General features: G+C 37.1%; 1 protein-coding gene across 7 annotated transcripts in view; it reads right to left on the bottom strand.

Moving 5' to 3' along the window:
• LOC110378491 (fasciclin-3) overlaps positions 1-18667 on the bottom strand; it is a 187256-nt gene that overhangs the window by 110193 nt on the left and 58396 nt on the right. For all 7 annotated transcript variants that reach the window (XM_064042720.1, XM_064042721.1, XM_064042723.1 and 4 more), the window contains exon 2: positions 15298-15504. In XM_064042720.1, the coding sequence (XP_063898790.1) occupies positions 15298-15349 (52 nt within the window). In that variant the 5' untranslated portion in view covers positions 15350-15504. The remainder of the gene's footprint in view (positions 1-15297; positions 15505-18667) is intronic.

Genomic DNA, 18667 nt, shown 5'->3' with positions numbered 1-18667 from the left:
CCTATTTTCATCTATTTGAATATTTTTTGGCAAAAGAGGCCTGGATAAGTAAAGGTACTCATAGGATTTCTTTTCCTACAATAATACTTGGTTCAGGGATCGAATCTAGGGCCTTATAGTACTGGGTGCTACTTTCTGTACCCGGATAAGAGTAGCCTATAAGTCTTCCTCGAGAAATGGGCCATCTAACAGTGACAGAATTTTCTAATCAAACAAAGAATTTCATTAGCTTTATAATATTAGTACCTATAGACAGATATATCTAGCTCATCAATCCTCAATAATATTTCAGGCTAAATTAATGTCGTCGTCACCAAATAAGTAATATGTCTTGTCCTCAATTATATGTACGGCTTCCAGTCTAACTGGATGTAGCTGAGTACCAGTGTGCCACAAGGAGAGACTGCCTATCTGACCTCCTCAACCCAGTTACCCGGGCAACCCGATACACCTTGGTTAGACTGGCGTCAGACTTACTGGCTTCTGACTACCCGGACTATTTTCGTACAGTCTGAAATTAATATTAAGTAGTTAGGGTAAGGTAAGAACCTAGGTCAGTCTAGTTCTCGTAAAAGCTAGACTAATGAATTTATATGGGTGGTAATATATTTGTATTATATGTAGTTATGTATTTAGTTTTAAGAGACACTTTTAGGGGCAGACATTTTGAAGTTAGAGGCTAGTTTCTAACAGTATTATTTACTAACTGCTAAGTGCAGTTTCTCCCGGGATTTTGAGAAGTACAATATACATATACTACATACCTAAACTAATATAATGAAGAGGAAACATTTATTCGTTTGTTTGTTTGTAACCTAAAGCCTCCGAAACTACAGTACCGATTTGAAAGACTCTTTCACTGTTAGGAAGTTACTCTATCCCCGAGTAATTTAATTTTATTGTAATTTTATCCGGATGTGAGAAGTAGTTTCGCATATTTTTAAAAGCAAAGTCCTCCGCAGCGTTTGCTTGTCTAATCATTGTTAACTTCATTAATTTGTAATTCAAAAGAAAAAAAAACAGTAACAAACTAACACAAAATTCCATACGAACCAATATCTCTCATACATCACCTTTTATTTCTCTCTTTCTTACTGACTGACATAAGTAATGTGTCGTCATTTCCCATCTGCGACGGATGTAACTTATGTGCGTGATACGTCATGAAATGTATAAAAAATATCTGATATCATAGAAATATGGGTGAGGTTATTTATGACTGGTTTTTAGTCTTTCCACCCTGGACTAGTGGTTAGGAATGGTCTATTGAATTGATATCGATAAATGGGTTATATAGCGGGCCTATTGTGCACTATGTCCCAGGTTAGGCTGAAATTGCTGTGTTTTTAAGTAATTTAGTATAGAATTATCGGCACGGATAATGAGCTCTCGGCGGAAGTGTGGGGATCGCTTTGCGCACTGTACACATAAGGCAATAAACCAATAAGTAAATCACTTCTGCGCAGGTGAAGGTCAGGGCTCAATATCCTTGCCGATGATTATAAGTTGCAGAGAGTCTGGAATTTGGTGATTGATACTCGGTCCTGCTTGTGATCTCTCTCCGGTGGTGTCGGATTGTCGTCCCATCGCGCTATGAGAGTGAAGGAATAGTGAGTGCACCTGTGTCCAAGCATATGTGCGTGCACTATAATATATTATGTTCTGCGCAGCTGGCTGATCTCCATACATGAGAACAGCCGCGCAATCAATCTGGACTCATAATTATTAACCTCAGTTTCTTATATTGTACGTCGGACTTATTTGCACGTATTTTCCCACTAATACCCTTGACAGTGACCTAGCTATACATAGTTAGGTATTAAAAACACATCTGGTAACAATTGCTTAAATAAAGAGATACCTACTTAAAGCAAATAATGTGTGACTCATATTTTAAGAACCGCAACAAAATATACGCATTCATAACTGTCTGGTATGCTCTCAAGGTTATTTGTTTTTTTTAATTTAAAAGCTGGTATTAAAATAAATCTTGTTATCGAGTGAGCTGCAGGTTTAATCACCTAGCAAGCCCTAGTGTAAGTCTGACACCAGTATAACCAAGGGGTATTGGGTTGCCCGGGTAACTGGGTTGAGGAGGTCAGATAGGCAATCGCTCCTTGTAAAGCACTGGTACTCAGCTACATCCGGTTAGACTGGAAGCCGATCGTAGCATAGTTGGGAAAAAGGCTCGGAGGATGATGGATGAAGCCCTTATCAGAGTTTTCTCAAATCCGCCTGACGGCCTCTGACGTACTTACTTACTTCCGTAAAACTTACTTCGGGTTGCTTTGTGAAAGTTTGCTTGATTCTTACACAATAATTTCATCTGAGCTAGTTTTGAAGTTATTACCTCCTGAGTCATAATTTTGGTTGCTTATTTGTTTGTACCATAAAGGCTCCAAAACTACAGTACTGATTTGAAAGACTCTCAAAGCTACTAAGGCCATATTTTACCCCGGTACAGGGCAGTCGTTCCCCCGGTATACGGGTGAAAACGCGTTGAAACTGCTAGTATGTGATAAACTGCGATTTTTTAACTACTATTATTTATTGATCAAAAACATACGTTTTAAGTTTAAATACGTAAATAAAGTCCAACAAAACTATACGAAATGGTTTGTCAAAATTATTATTCTTTACTTATTATCCTATAAACTAAACTAAATATTACAAATTATTATACACTTCAACACAGGCAGACCAGACAATAAGCTATCCAAGCTTCTATAACATGACCAGTCGCAACTATAAACCGATTTCCATTATTTACCCGACTGCGACAATGCGCAATGCTGCAATGTTGCAACTGCACTCTGCAGTATAATGCACAAATCGCGTAATTGTCTGTGAGTCAGTTCCGTGGCTTGCTGACTCATCGTGCACCTTTTGTTTTGTTATTTAAGGTTCAAGATTATAGTGCTGAAGAGTTATTTTTAGTTAAGTATATCTTGGACACCAATGACTGTGTTTTGGAGGGCACGTTAAACTGTAGGTCCCAGTTGTTGTGTTTAAAGTCTGCCGGGCCTGCGGGATTGTTCGCGCGAGTTACCGCGGCCCTGGTACATAAAGGGCTTAAGAAGGAGCATGGTGGGTTTTAGGCAGTAAGAGCCTGACACTTCCGAGCGCTGCACCCACAGTGGGAGGGGTCATTTGATGATTACAAAAAAATCTATACCTAGTTAATATTTTATATTCATTTATAAAGTTGAAGGGGTTTTGCTTGAACCCAGCGGGTTCTCAACCCATCAGTTCCCGAGACTAGCGAGTCTCGGGAACTGATGGTCTGATTTGAAAAAACCTTTTATTGTTAGATCTATGCGATGCAGTTACCACGAGACGTGGGTGGGGTGATAATGCACGCGGAAGCTAGTAGTATTATAGAGCCGAAAAGATGTTTGTATGACCTCATCCCAACAACTACTGGTCTGTACTGGGATTCTATAAAACTCGATCAACAACTCGCATTTCACTTCGATTCGTAATGTCATTTCATACTTTAGGGGAGGTAGGGGAGGGATGGGCACTTTTTCACAATTTATTGCATAAAAAATCAGATTTTACAGATCATTATCAACTTTTATTGCCATTTCTTATATTCGGCTAGATATAATGAAAGAGCTTTCCTAAAAATTACAATCAGTTTCAACATTACGAGATATTTAAACGGTTTTATTTAGCTCACCCCGTTTGTTTTATTATTTATTCTTGGATCAAAGGAGATGGCCAAAAAAACACCCAGAGTCGACAGGAACTTCATATGTATGATTGGATTCAGTATAATTTGTGGATTTTAAAAAGTATTTCAAATCATCTAAAAACCATGGGGTTCTCTTTTTATAACGTTTTTTGATCAAGATTTTAGTTCACAAAAAAGTTTACTTTTACTGTTTGATGTTCGTTAGAAGTTGAATGCAGACTCGTGATTGGACCGTTTTGCATTGATAAGTCATTTGTTATATTTGACAATGTCACATGGCGCGATTTTCAAAGACAATTTCTCCAAAAACATTTCATAGCCAGTTGTGAAGGTTGCATGTAACTGCGAAACCTCTCCAAGTAGGTAAGGTCGGTGCTTAATCGTATCTGGAGTGGTTAAATACAAGACCTTTTAATCTCCAGGCAAACTCTGTAAGTATGGGGATATTACCATTGGCTTGTATAATGTTAGTGTACATTGTTTTTTATGTGCCTGGATGTAAATAATCTTATAAATCAACATAAATTCAACATAACTTATTTTTGTGAAATATGATATAGCTCCTATACCCCATGGATTTCAGGCTGGATTTTTTGGCACCATCAAAGGTCAATAATAATGAACCCATTGGTACCCATTTCGTTGCTGTCGATTCTGGGTTTTTTTTCTATGAAAATTTGGCCATCTCCTTTAGTAATTCAAATTTCACCCTCTTCCTGTCAACCGATTGGTCTGAAATTTTGTATACACCTTTAATTAAATCCAATATGGCCGCCGGCACAAAATGGCACAGCCCCCTCAATATGGGTATCAAATGAAAGGGCTACACAAGTAGAATACTGTCAGCAACCCCAGCGGGGCCCAACAGGGCCAAGGCCTGCCTGCACGTCGATTCTATAAAATTCGAACAACAACTCGCATTTCACTTCGCTATTCACTCTCACTTCGCATTCGATTCAGAACGACCTTGATTTTGCATTCTGTAAACATCACCTAATCACTTGCGAAGTGAAGTGAGCTCGACATCGACCAATGCTGTGCTAGTGACTTCCCCACTCGACAAAATGTCAACCGAGATTAATCAGTTTTTAATTTTATCAGTTTTGACACAGAATTTTAGCTAAATATGATGTTTTAGTTATAATTTGTTATTGTAAGGAATTTGAGGCAGCTTTTAAGTATAAAATAAACAGAAATCTCTAAATTCGTGCTGTGAATATAATCTATGCTTACCCTACGAAAAAAAATACTGACAGCGCCAATTTGCCTTTCTTGCTGATTTTGAGGAAACCTTATATATTTTTTTACTACGGCCGGATTGTTCAGAGCTTCCACTACTTCATTTATGCAACGAGATGCAGACGGTTGCGATAAATAAGTTCTGATGCCCTCTTTAATAACCTTCTGGTAACCGCCACTAGCCAAGAATGATAAAGTACATAGTATCTGTGAAACAATAAATCAATAAAAAATGTAATACCTACTTTATCTGGATTTAGTGAAAACAAAATTGAGACCAATTTGGTTATTTTCATGCTTAAGAGAATACCAATATTATAACTGAAGTACAGAGTCTTTTGAAAACATATCAGCTGGGGAAACCACATAAAGGGAATACTCCTTATTAAGAACTAAGTGTTTTTCTTATTATTGTGTGCTTGATTACAATTTTTCAACTATAAACTGTGTCAATACTTACTTTTACACGAGTTGTAAGTCCTTTGCCTCGACGTTTTGTGGGCTTTATCAGGGCAGTAAATCAGACTCCAGTTGGCCAATTAGCTCCTTTGACAATCTATATATGCTCACATAGTCATCATCGCGAGTTAATAAAGATAAACTACGAATTCTAGCAGATTGTTGACGCTTTTCTAAATTATCTAAAGCATGAGCTTCTTCTAATAAAGATTTAAGCAAAACATTCTAGCCATCGTTAAAGGTAGGCACTTAATCACTTTAAAACACTTAGAACTTTATTTAAACACTATTTTAAATATAATAGTCTCTAGATCAAGTTGGCAACGGTACCTGAAACAAGATTCTATAAAGGATTTTTCGCGCAGATTTATAACCTCACAAATTTTCACTGACGAAGAAGAGCAAAATTTACAAATTATACATTACATGGTATGTCCAAGCCTCCCTACCATAGGGAGCATTGGACACTTTTGACTTAGTTTATGAAAAAAAAATCGGTAAAAAAACTTTTAAGTTAAACGGTTTTATCTTAAGTGCACTGAAAACTAGAAAATAAAAAATAGTTACTTACCTGTCAACCTACGTAGGTGGTCCCGGTCATATTAGACTAAAATAAAAACGTGGGGCCCATTAACTATTGCTGTAGTACTCTCTTCTAAAGGTATAATAGGTGTGGATTGCATCGACTTACTATAATTGTAACTGGAGATTTTGACAATCAATAATTAATAATAGAAAATACACATACCTTTCATTAGTTTTCTCTTTATAACGATCCGAAACCGCAACAAAATATTTAAGTACTTTTACGAGTGTTTGTTCTTGACAACTCACAGAAATGACAGATAGTCTATGGATGAACACCGTTACCAGTCGGTAACGTAAACTACCCAATAAAAAAAACAAAACTATGATCAGAAATCAGAATAAAAGGACCCCCCTTTTATTCTGATTTGATCATGTCTCCCAACTGCCCATCTCTCCCCTACCTCCCCTATAGATAGACAGATTTAGACAGATCTGTCAAAATCTCGACTTTGATTTAGTTCAACTTGTCAACACGCTCGATAGTGAAGCGCTAGTGTAGTTTGACAATGTCAATCACGAAACTTTAAGGTAGAATTTCGTGGGTCGCGATTGTCGCAGCCGCGCGCGACAAAAGTCAACCTATGAAAATGTATGGCACCGCTGCCGAGGGCTGCGACAGTCGCGCGCGGACGACGAAATTCGTCGTCCGCGCGCGGCCGTACGCTTCTCAACATGGTCTAGCGCTTAATAACATCTATAGAATTTTAGTAAAACCAGAATTAAATTTTTGACAATGCCGCGAGCAGCTTACGAAATTCGTCGGCCGCGCGCGACTGTCACGGGCCTCGACAACGGTGCCATACATTTTCATAGGTTGACTATTGTCGCGTCCACGGAATTCTACCTTTAGATCGAAGTCGAAGTGAGAGTGATGTCGAAGTGAGTTGTGATATTTTATAGAATCGACATGCTGATTAATAAAGAAATAGTATGTCTTAGATAACCCATTTACATACTTAATAAGTCTGCTTATAGACTCCTTTTTATCCATGAGCACTTCAAGCATCGGTATAAAAAGTGCGCTCCTTTTTTACCCAGCTGCGGCAGAAAAAACGTTGTTCCTTTTTCAATTAAGTCCAACTCTTAAGTAAGCACAAACAAAGACTTTTAAAACTGACCGCTTTGTAATAAAACCTCATTGGTTGACCAGTTATATCGACCATCGATATAATAAACTGTAATCAGGCTATGTGATTCAGAGTCCTATGAGTCATGGACTTACAGCCTACAAAGAGATGACACATACCTTGTTTATTTTAATAGGGGTTATAGATTAACCCCAGCGGGGCCTACTAAGGCCAAAGCCTGCCGGGGCTGCGGGTGCATTCGAAAGAGATACCGCGGCCCTGGTACATGAAGGGCTTAAGAAGGAACATGATGGGGTTTAGTCAGTAAGTCTGACACGCCCTCACGCTGCACCCACAGCGAGAAGGGTCATTGGTCATAAAAAAAATAGGAGTTATATGTTAAAATATATTACTCGGTCATCATCATCTGCCTAGCCTTTTCCCAACTATGTTGGGGTCGGCTTCCAGTCTAACCGGATGCAGCTGAGTACCAGTGTGCCACAAGGAGCGACTGCCTTATCTGACCTCTTCAAACCAGTTACCCGGGCAACCTAATACCCCTTGGTAAGACTGGTTGTCAGACTTACTGGCTTCTGACTACCCGTAACGACTGCCAAAGATGTTCAAATAACAGTAGTTATATGGAATATCGATATTAACTGTGATCAGGCTATGATTCATTCAGCCGAGTCCTAATGAGTCAGGGCTTTGAAATGACACATAGTTAAGTCACCTTGTTTACTGTAATAGGGGGTTAAAGGTTATAGAAAATATGTATTAATATAATGGCATGGTATACTTAGGATGAGTTGTATCATTTGACTATAATGACAACCAAACCATAACCAGCCGTGTACTTGTCGCTCATCAAATCGGTTGATTTGACAACTGAAAATGGTTCGGTTATAGTTGTAGTTAAATAGAGTAGTCTTACAATATTCAAAACCAGCTTTCGTCAAAGGTTTCATTCGTATTTTGTGGGAAAAAAGTCTATATAGTTTTCCTTGATACATAAGCTGTGTAAGACTGAAATATTTTCCAGAAGTTCCTTAGATATCGTGTTAAAAAAAAACCTTTCAGATTTTTAATATTAATATACAAAGATATGCTTATATTTGAAGTGTATTCAATTCAATAGTGCAAAATCTACACTACCATTCTTACCTTACCCGTGAATCAAACCCGAGTCCCCACGTGACCACTGCCGAGTTAGTAAACCTCATTACGAGTACAGTATCCACCTGCTCGGTTGTACAGATGAGTCACACAGTCATCTTGTACGTGACCTAGCGGTGACTAGGTACGTGACTGGTCCACTCGGAATTACAACACGAGGGTAATTAAAAACTTCTATTAATGTTTTTTGTAATATCTTGATGATCTAGTAGACGTATAGCACGGTTGCTGTGCACGGGGTTTCAGGTTTGATTCTGTCAGGTTGAAATTGGTAATCGAATAGCGCGACTGTTGTGCACTGGTTCGATTCCCGTGTTATTTAGAAATTGCTTCATAGATTTTAGGGAGTTTCACAGAGCAGTCCAAAGTTTGGAAGTTGGTGATTGATATTCACCCGTGCATCGGAGAGCACGTTAATGTCGGTCCTGCTTGTGATCTCTCTCCGGTGGTGCCGGATTGTCGTCCCATCACGATATGAGAGTGAAGGAATAGTGAGTGCACTTGTGTCCAAGCAAATGTGCGTGCGTGCTGATCTCCATGGAGAGAACAGCCGGGGTGACCGACTATCGGCTAGGATGCCATTACATATACTCATTCTAGTCAATAGTTGTCGAAAAATCACACTAAAATGATTAGAATAGCAAGTTAAGCGTTTGGTCGTTTGAAACTATTAGTTATGGAGTTTACTACAAATATTATATCTATGTAGTTATTTCCCTATAATTAGTTATGGAGTTTACTATAAATAATATACCTATGTAGTTATTTCCCTATAACCTAGTGAGAGGAAGCAGGTTACATCTGTTTAGCGTCACGCGACCTGCCGCACTGTCACGGTCAACTCGCACGTGTGGTATACAGGGTGTTCTGTATTGTACAACTAGTAAACACTCAATCAGTGCTGTGTTTAGACTCTTTTATGTAAATGTAATATTGAGGTATATTCTAAATGTGTGCATCTTTAAGCTATACTAATACCTACTTGTAAGATGAAGTGTTTTTTTCGTTTGAACTCGATATCTCAAGAACTAAAGGTCAAAGGACATTGTTCGTCGTCCATACATAGCTCGCCTAAGACCCAACAGGGATCTGTATTTACTCTTTGGGTTGTAGACAATGTATACAGGGTTACTGGTAAGTAGACCGCATCCTTTCAGGAGGTGATAGTATAGGTCAATACGGACAAATTTGAGCATGGCATACACTGGACAAAAGTTAACCCGTTTCAAGATAATCGAATTTTAAACTCTACATAATAAAGTAACGAGCAACCTGTATCTCACTCCGTGAATGTTTACATAATAAGTTAAAACTGACTTTGTAAACACACCGACTGAGATGTCTACGGCGGTTACTGAAGAAAAACAAATGTAGGGCTGCCACGTGTATTTTTTAAAAACATTCCAAGTCAAAAATAAAAAAAAATAAACTTTTTTCCAAAATAATATAAAATATTCAATAAATGCTATGAAGCAAATCGCATCATAACTGGTTCAGCCAAACGTAAGATAATTGCGCACAAACATACAGGTAGAACTGATAATATCTTTTTTGGGACTCGGTTAAAAATAAACTCGAGAAGAGTGTAGCTTTCCAACAGTAAAAGAATTTTTCAAATCGATTCAGTAGTTTCGGAGCCTTTAGGGTAGAAAAAAATAAATGTTAGTATAGATGAAGCTGGATGCAGGTCGCCTCCAACAGGTATCTGTGGAGATCAAAGGGGGAGGCCTATGTTCAGCAGTGGACGTCCTATGCCTGAGATGATGATGATGGTGATGAAGTTCATAATATGGCTGTATTTATTTAGAAACATTATTGTTTAATAGCCAATTAAATAACTATGTACTTATGATGTAAGATTATTAAAGGAAATAAACAAACCACAATAATAAAGCTTGTAGCATATTTTCCTATATTGTGGTTTTAACATCAGTTCCAATTAATTGCAATTTCATAATTACAAATATCGGTAGGTGTCCATTTGTTAAAATCCTCTCAAAAATCTGTCGAATCATGTCCAATTAAGTATATTTTCCCGGAATATATGTAATAAACATTATATAACTTTATTTATCCTACTCATATTATAAACGCGAATGCAGTATGCCTATGTTTGTTCCACATTCACGGAAAAACTAATGAATGGATTTTTATGAATATAGCTTATACTTTAGGGTAACTGGGTTGAGGAGGTCAGATAGGCCGTCACTCCTTGTAAGACTCTGGAAGAAACTGGAAGCCGACCCCAACATAGTTGGAAAAAGCCTCGGAAGATGATGATAGCGGGAAGTAAGTAGTTCCCTCGAAACGCGGGTGAAGCTAAGAGTATATAATATTCGTACATAGATTGGTTAAACAAGACCAAAAAGGCATAATTATCTATATAGTTTATTTAGATAATCTTTAGATCTACTGAAACTATTTTTAAAATTCTTTTACCAATAGAAAGCCCCATAATTTACGAGTTTTAGATAGAGGGTATTAGCTTTATATTAAATTAATTTATTCAAGTGACCATGACGCATTTTGTTAGTAACATAGTTAGGTAGTGCTATATTTATCTTAAGCATTGGAATTAGTTTCCTGACTTCACGGGTAAAAGCATTTTAAACAGCCAAATTAGCTTAAATCTAAGAAAAATCCTTTGTCGAGGAAAATCCAAACACTACTGAACCGATTGAGAGTAACATAGGCTATATTTTCTCCTAATACAGGCAGTAGTTCCCTCATTCCGCAGGTAAAACTGCGAGAAAGCCAAATTAGATTTTGAACGTAAATTTTCTCTTTGAAGATTATCAAGTTATCACCTTTGATTCTAAGGTTAGAACGCTAATTTGTCTGCTAATAGGATTAAACACCAACTTCAGAACGGAAAATATTAACGTTTTCAGGTTTCTGCGTTTAGTAAGCAAATAATTTGTTAAGCTTGTTGTATTGAAGAGGGATAATCTGTTTGTCAAGCCGTCAAAGTTAATGGCGTGTCTGAAAAACGTGCAATTTGACACCAACAACTATAGAAATCATTTTTAGGTAACAGCGGTCAGAGGTAGGTAAAGAGTATGGATAGCTTGAGCGAGCCTCTGCTCTGAAGTTAGTTGCGAGCCGACATAGAGTTTGGTGTGAGCTGTCCTACTTATTGTAAATACGAAAGTTTGTAAGAGTAAAGAGTGTATTTATAGATGTTTGGTATATGTCAAGCTAAAAATACTTTACGCATTTTAATAAAAATTTACAGTAATCTAGCTTATATTATACATATCAGAATAACATATAGGATAATTTCCATCTTTATTCGAAAAGCAATTCCCTCGGGACGAGGCTAAAACCGCGGGGGAACAGCTAGTATTAAAATACCAGTAAGTATATAATATTTCTTCAATCAGATATGACAGGATTATGACACATACGAAGCTATTCCATCGAGACCGGCTGACATAGTTGGTGGCGCGATCTGATGCATCAGGAATGCATAATTAATGCACACTATGTAGGCCAAAGACCTGTTACCTTGGATTTGATTAGTTTTTTGGATAAGTAGAAATGTAGGCATATATGTATTATGGACATGTGTTGACTACGAAATAGATAGTCAGATAGAGAATGTATGTAGGAAGACATGCTGCGCCGACCGCAAATAAACATTGGAATAAGGGCAGGATAATGATGAGGATACTATATTGAGGTATCATTGACATAATATTCAGCAGCGTTTAAAATGTACAGGCTAAAACAATCAGGATAGTTAAAACCACTGAATATTAAGTAAATACTGCATATTAAGTACCTATATTTAAGTAAGAACCATGTATGACTTAATGACAAATAAATATATTTTAAGACTAAGCTAGCTTGTATAAGATGATGTCATTGCACAAAAATGTGATGACATGATGAGCCTCGATTAACCGACAGACGCGAATATGTAGTTAATACGTACCTACGATAATATGTACCTAGTTATTTCTTATAGATTACTAGATAATCAGACTACAGTAAATATTTTGTGGCCGCTCCTCATCATCATGATAATCAAAATGTACGAACAAAACATATAAAAACTTGTGCAAAAATTTTCATCAAATAACTTTGCCGCTCTTACTTCAGCCATTTGAGCTTTGCACATACGCAGATTTTGTTCATATATTTTGACAATTAAGCTGTTCTTAGTAGCAAACTTTAGAGCTGAGAGCCGCAAAATTATTTGACGAGAGATCAAAGACATAAATTATAGAAAAAGCTTCATATACTAAGACGCCTTCGACAACCCTATTCCTTATAAAAAAGGGCACCGTTTGTCTATACACACCGGCGGAAGAGATTGTTTGTCTGTGCGTCTCGATGACAGAAATATGTATGTTAACACAACAGTCGGCCAGTTAGTATAATAAATAAGTGTTACATAAGCAATTAATCTTTAGTTCAAGTGTCAAGTGTAAGTTAGACTAAGATATTACAAACTCAAACTCAAAATCGAATGTTCGAACGTCAAAACAAAAGACAGTCCCCAAATCGCCCGCCCTTCACCACTTCCTATGTGTTTTTGCTGGGAAGAAGAGGTGGCGCAACAAACTCCCCAGCAACACATGTCTGTCTATTTGGATTATCGGCTAGGGCGGCTGTTCTCATAAGGAGATCAGCCAGTTACGCAAGATATAGTGCACGCGCATTTGCTTGGACACAGGTGCACTCACTATTCCTTCACTCTCATAGCGCGATGGGACGACAATCCGACACCACCGGAGAGAGATTACAAGCAGGACCGACATTACCGTGCTCTCCGATGCAATAAAATATACCAGAGTTGATATTGAAGTTAAGTAAGTATAAGTAGCATCGTGTCAAAAAAAACTAAAGATAGGTAATTTTACGACCTAATACTGAAACAACACTTAATTTTAAAGACAGCTCAAACACCATTATATTACTGTCACGCTTACATAAATTACTGAGACAAAAAGACTTATAAGTAAGACTAAGTTACGTTTCAATATTTCTAGGTTAGCATATTAGCCTTTTACAAAACAGACATGTCCTAACTTATTGCCTGAAAAATACCCTGTCTTTTAACATTCGTTGCTTAACGTTTACAAAATATAAAAAAACGGCCAAGTGCGAGTCGGACTCGAGCATGAAGGGTCCCGTACCATTATTTAGAAAATAAGCAATAAAAATTACGTTTGTTGTATGGGACCCCAAAATATTTATTAAATTCTTGTTTTCAGTATTTGTTGTTATAGCGGCAACAGAAATACATCATCTGTGAAAATTTCTGCGTTCTAACTATCACGGTTCATGAGATACAGCCTGGTGACAGACAGACGGACGGACGGATAGAAGAGCGAAAACAATAGGGTCCCGTTTTACCCATAGGGTACGGAACCCTAAAAACAACTGAAAAATACTGCTAAATTACAGCCAGTAAAATATTCTAGACGGTACTCAAACGCCAAATATCAGTAAAATGTAAAGTGGGTACAATTCTTTGGAAAATTTACAATTGCGGTGTGTTTATGCCTACGGGTGTAGAATATCAATGCGGGGAAGTAAATATTGTAATAGCACTTACATTACGTATAGCTATACTAATATTAAGCTGCAGTTTGTTTGTTTGCTTGGTCGTTTGTTGGCTTTGGTCAATTTGAACAAATCTTGCAGTGTTACCTGCATCCTGCATAGCACATTTATCGAATACGTTTTTTAGCCGGGTGCGCGAAGTAGTGGATGGAACCGCAGTAAAAAAAGAGAAATAAATCATAAACCGTTACCAACATAAGATCGATATTTTTTTTTCGAAATAGGAAATGGAAAACTGACTTCTTAAAAGATTGAATATCTAATCTATGGTAAAAGTAAAAGTCGCTTTGGAAGTCGGTGTCTAGAAGTAATTGCTGTCTTTATTTTGCCACCGACTTCTACAGTGATGTACCTAACTAAAACTATTATTTTTATTTTTTCAGATTTTTTTTAAGTTTGTAAATATGGTTAAAAAATATAACGTTGAGTTACCCTAAACGAAAGCTTACCCTTATTAATCTAACGCGGTAAATATCCCAAAAAATAAACCTAGCTAAAAATATTAATATAAAATATATTTCTCACGAAAAACAATTTGTTCTTCCCAGTTTATGCAAAAGTAAAGTCTTACGACTTATAAACGAGTCGTAAGCCGTCGGCAATATGCTTCGTGTAAACTCGGGTATGCTCGGCTAATTCCGTGCAAAGGGCTCGTAAAACCGAAAATGTTTTAGTGAAAAATATTAGGTAGAAACGTTTCACATTTTTTTCTAAGTCCTAGTGTATAAAGAACCAACCTCTCAAGTATGAGCGCGTGGCTTCGATTCCAGATCAGGCAAGTACCAATGCAACTTTTCTAAGTTTGTACGTACCATCTAAGCATATCTTGGACACCAATGACTGTGTTTCGGATGACACGTTAAACTGTAGGTCCCGGTTGTCATTGAACATCCTTGGCAGTTGTTACGGGTAGTCAGAAGCCAGTAAGTCTGACACCAGTCTAACCAAGGGGTATCGGGTTGCCCGGGTAACTGTGTTGAGGAGGTCAGATAGGCAATTGAACCTGGAACCATCAAGGCAAGGTGACCATAGCGCCAACGGCAATATCCTTCGGGCGAATTCGGCTGTTTTCGGCTAATTTCGTGCGAAGGATCGTAAAATCCAATGTTTTAGTACTAATATCAGCTAGGCGGAGTTTCACAAATTAATTTTGTCCAATCTTCCGAGATTTTGCCTAATTTTTAATGGAAGGAAAAAGTGAAAAGATATTTGTAAATTGAATCACGTTTAATGGCATGTTTATTAAGATTCTTCCATCTGAAACTTATTTATGAAAACATAAAACCGATTTAAATAATATCCTAAAACTTCCTACTGACTCGTGACAGGTAGGATATTATCTGTGTTGATACCGCATCAAAAATGTTTCTGCTAAAAATGTCATACTCGTGCACAAACATTCAGGTTAAATTGGAAACCTCAATTTTTTTAAGTACGTTAGTTAGTAAATAGGTAGCTAATATCTACTGGTCAAAAAATAAATCCTCAAAACCTTACCTGATACAAAAGCGGCCAACAGCAATCCAAAAAGCGCGGGAACGACGGCCATCTTGAAAATCACTTTCTAAACAGCCAATCACAAAACACTCAGATTCGAAATTCGAACCAGCATACTAGGCGTTACACGGACACTGAAACCGGTTTGATCCAGAACTTTTGTCTTGCACTCACGCGCAGCTAGCTTCTATCTTGCGTCTTGCTTAACTGTAACAAAAAAGGTAAAGATAAGTTGAGTTTCTTTTCTTTTTATAGACAAGGTGTAGGATTATTTCATGTTACGTAATTTGAGTAAGCAGGAAGGCTGCAGGACCGAAGGATTTAACGCTTAGAGTAGCTAACGGCAAACTTTTAGTCGGCCGATAGTTTGTTTGGGCTCATAAATCAGTATGTAATTGAAGTACTACGCACATTAGAAAGATCAGGTATGTAGCCGGCATCAGAACGACTGACTTTGATTGAATTCACGAGTTTTTTTTACAAAAAAAAAATGCCATAGGGTCAACTGTTTCGGAGACCACGTTAAACTGTAGGTCCCGGCTGTCAATGAAAATCTTTGGCAGTCGTTACGGGCAGTCAGAAGCCATAATTCTGACAACCAGTCGAACCAAGGGGTATTGGGTTGCCCGGGTAACTGGGTTGAGGAGGTGAGATAGGCAGTCACTCCTTGTGGCACACTGGTACTCGGCTGCATCCGGTTAGACTGGAAGCCGACCCCAACATAGTTGGGTAAAGGCTCGGGAGATGAGTTGATGAAGTTTGGTCAACTATCGGCCGACTATTTAGTCTGCAGTTTGCTTTTATAGTGTAGGATTTTTATTTGTATTTATGACTGTAGGGGCTTCTAATATGTGTCTGGCTTGGTCAGTCTTCTCATTTCGTTGGGTAATGTATGTTTTGGGGCTGACAAATTGCTGACTTTGGTTGTCTTAATAACTTTAAGGTAGAGTGAGTTTAGACACGTTTGTTGAGCTTCATTTCCCTAATATATCAAACATATATGTATGTATTATTTATTAAACAGTAAGTATCAAAGAACAAAACAATAAAAAATATTAATAAAAAAAACTTATAAGTGCCAGTCGCACAAACCGTACAGATATTATTTAAATATCGAGCAGAAACGGCAAAAATATCATGTTTGTTGAAGGTAAACTCTCATTAATATTTTTTACCAACGAACAGAGTAGATACATGTTTTAACCATTTAGTTACGATAAAAACACAAAAACTCCCAGTTCACCTTATTAAAACCTCCATGCAGTAGTCTATCCTCTGTCCGTTGTCTATGAAAGATGGCCGCATCAATTTGGCGGGAAATAGTTTTGACGTTTTTTGAAGTTAGATAACGAGGATTTATTCTGTGTTATATTTCTGTTACAATAGGATGTAATATTTTAGATAGGAAAAATAATGAAAAGTGAAAAGACTAGTTTGTGAAAACGGTTTCACTCGCCTCCCGTGGAAATTATTGCCCATAACTGGGTAAAATATAGCCTATGTTACTCGGGGATAGTCTAGTTTTCCAATAGTGAAAGAATCTTGCAAATCGGTTCAGTAATTTCGGAGGCTTATCGATACAAACAAACATAATTTTCATCATCTTTAAAATATTAGTTTATATGAACTGTATTATAAATAAAAGATAACGGATATATCTTTTGAGAAGATTATAAAGATCCATAATCAAATAAAACTCTTAATTCTAATGAAGAATTCCTTTAAGACGATTACTTGAAACTTTTCCTCTTAATCTACGATATAACTGTGACAGGCATGGCATTCAATTAAGAAAGTACTACAGACGCCATCTTGGACGTTCTAAGGGAATTGTTAATGTTTATAAGGAAAGTATTTCACGTAATTTGTAGAGGGATGGTTTTTTAACCTACTGCAAAGAAGTGTGTAATCTTTTAAAGTAAAAAACCTAGATCATTATCAGTTTGTTTTTACTAGGACAGTTTTTTTTATTATTGTAAATACATACTTAAACATCTATGTGATCAGATTGGTTAATTTATTTAGATGAGAGCGTAAAGTAAAATACTTATAATAAGTAGTTTTACTTTTACTAGATGAGTGAATAAAGTAAAATATTTAGTTTTTTTACTTTGGCCTGCATTTCAATAAATTCAGACTATTTACAAGAACAGACTAACTTTTAATTACGTAGACAAAAATTTCACTAAATAGGCACAGTTAATCAATATTTATTTATTTAAATATTTCTAAAAATATACCACACGATCGAGCTATACTTTTGTCTTCATCTAACCCCTTCAACTGCCATTTCTAATATTCAATCTAACTATTTTTCGCTAACTAAAGATAGAATTTTCACATCAGCCCCATACAAGTAACATCAAACTACTCTACCAACCAAACCCCAGATAGCATATAGAAACCGACCACAAATAAAACATTGAAGCCAGATCATTGACTCCAGTATATTTGTTCACGGCACCGCTCCCACGAACATGTGGCTGCCGATAGCAAAACAAATTGGAAGCTGATTGAACTTCAACGACTGTTTGTTTTGCTGTCCGTACACGGGTTTACGTGTTTCGAAGGGAAAAAGGTGTTTTTTGTTTAGATTAGATTTTTTGAAGGATCGATGTAATTATTTTTGTGTATTTTTAGGTGTTTTACATATTTATATGTAGGAAATTATATAAATTATGTAGATACCTATATTACTTATTGTTATAAATCTGATGAGTTTGTTTCAACACGCTTATCTCAGGAACTTCTAGTCTGATTTGAAAAAATATTTCAGTGTTAGATAACCCATTTATCGAGGAAGGTCATGGGATACATTTTATCCGCGTGTGCGAAGTAGTTGTCACAGGACTAGGGTGAAACCGCTGGCGGAAACTAGTACGTAGTAGGTATATGTGACTAATACCTATTATAACAAAGCCACATTAGAATTTACTTGGCAGGTTTTCAAACCCATATAAACGCTTTAAAACTCAACAAAACATTTAAACTAACTATTAACTCTAATCAAACTGAACTATCAATGACAATAAACATTGTCCGGTCAATACCAACATTACCTGACTAAAACAAGGTTCATCTCCCGAGCCTTTTCGCAACTATGTTGAGGTCGGCTTCCAGTCTAACCGGATGCAGCTGAGTACCAATGTGCCACAAGGAGCGACTGCCTATCTGATCTCCTCAACCCAGTTACCCGGGCAACCCAATGCCCCTCAGTAAGACTGGTGTCAGACTTACTGGCTTCTGACTACCCGTAACGACTGCCAAGGATGTTCATTGACAGCCGGGACCTACAGTTTAACGTGCCATCCGAAACATTACCCGACCGAAACAAGGTTAATTTCATTAAATAGTCAACTGTTTGACTAAC

Source organism: Helicoverpa armigera, chromosome 29, assembly GCF_030705265.1.
Source record: "Helicoverpa armigera isolate CAAS_96S chromosome 29, ASM3070526v1, whole genome shotgun sequence".
Lineage (NCBI taxonomy): Eukaryota > Metazoa > Arthropoda > Insecta > Lepidoptera > Noctuidae > Helicoverpa > Helicoverpa armigera.
Note: the sequence above shows the minus strand (reverse complement) of the source record. Positions and strands in the feature narration are given on the sequence as shown.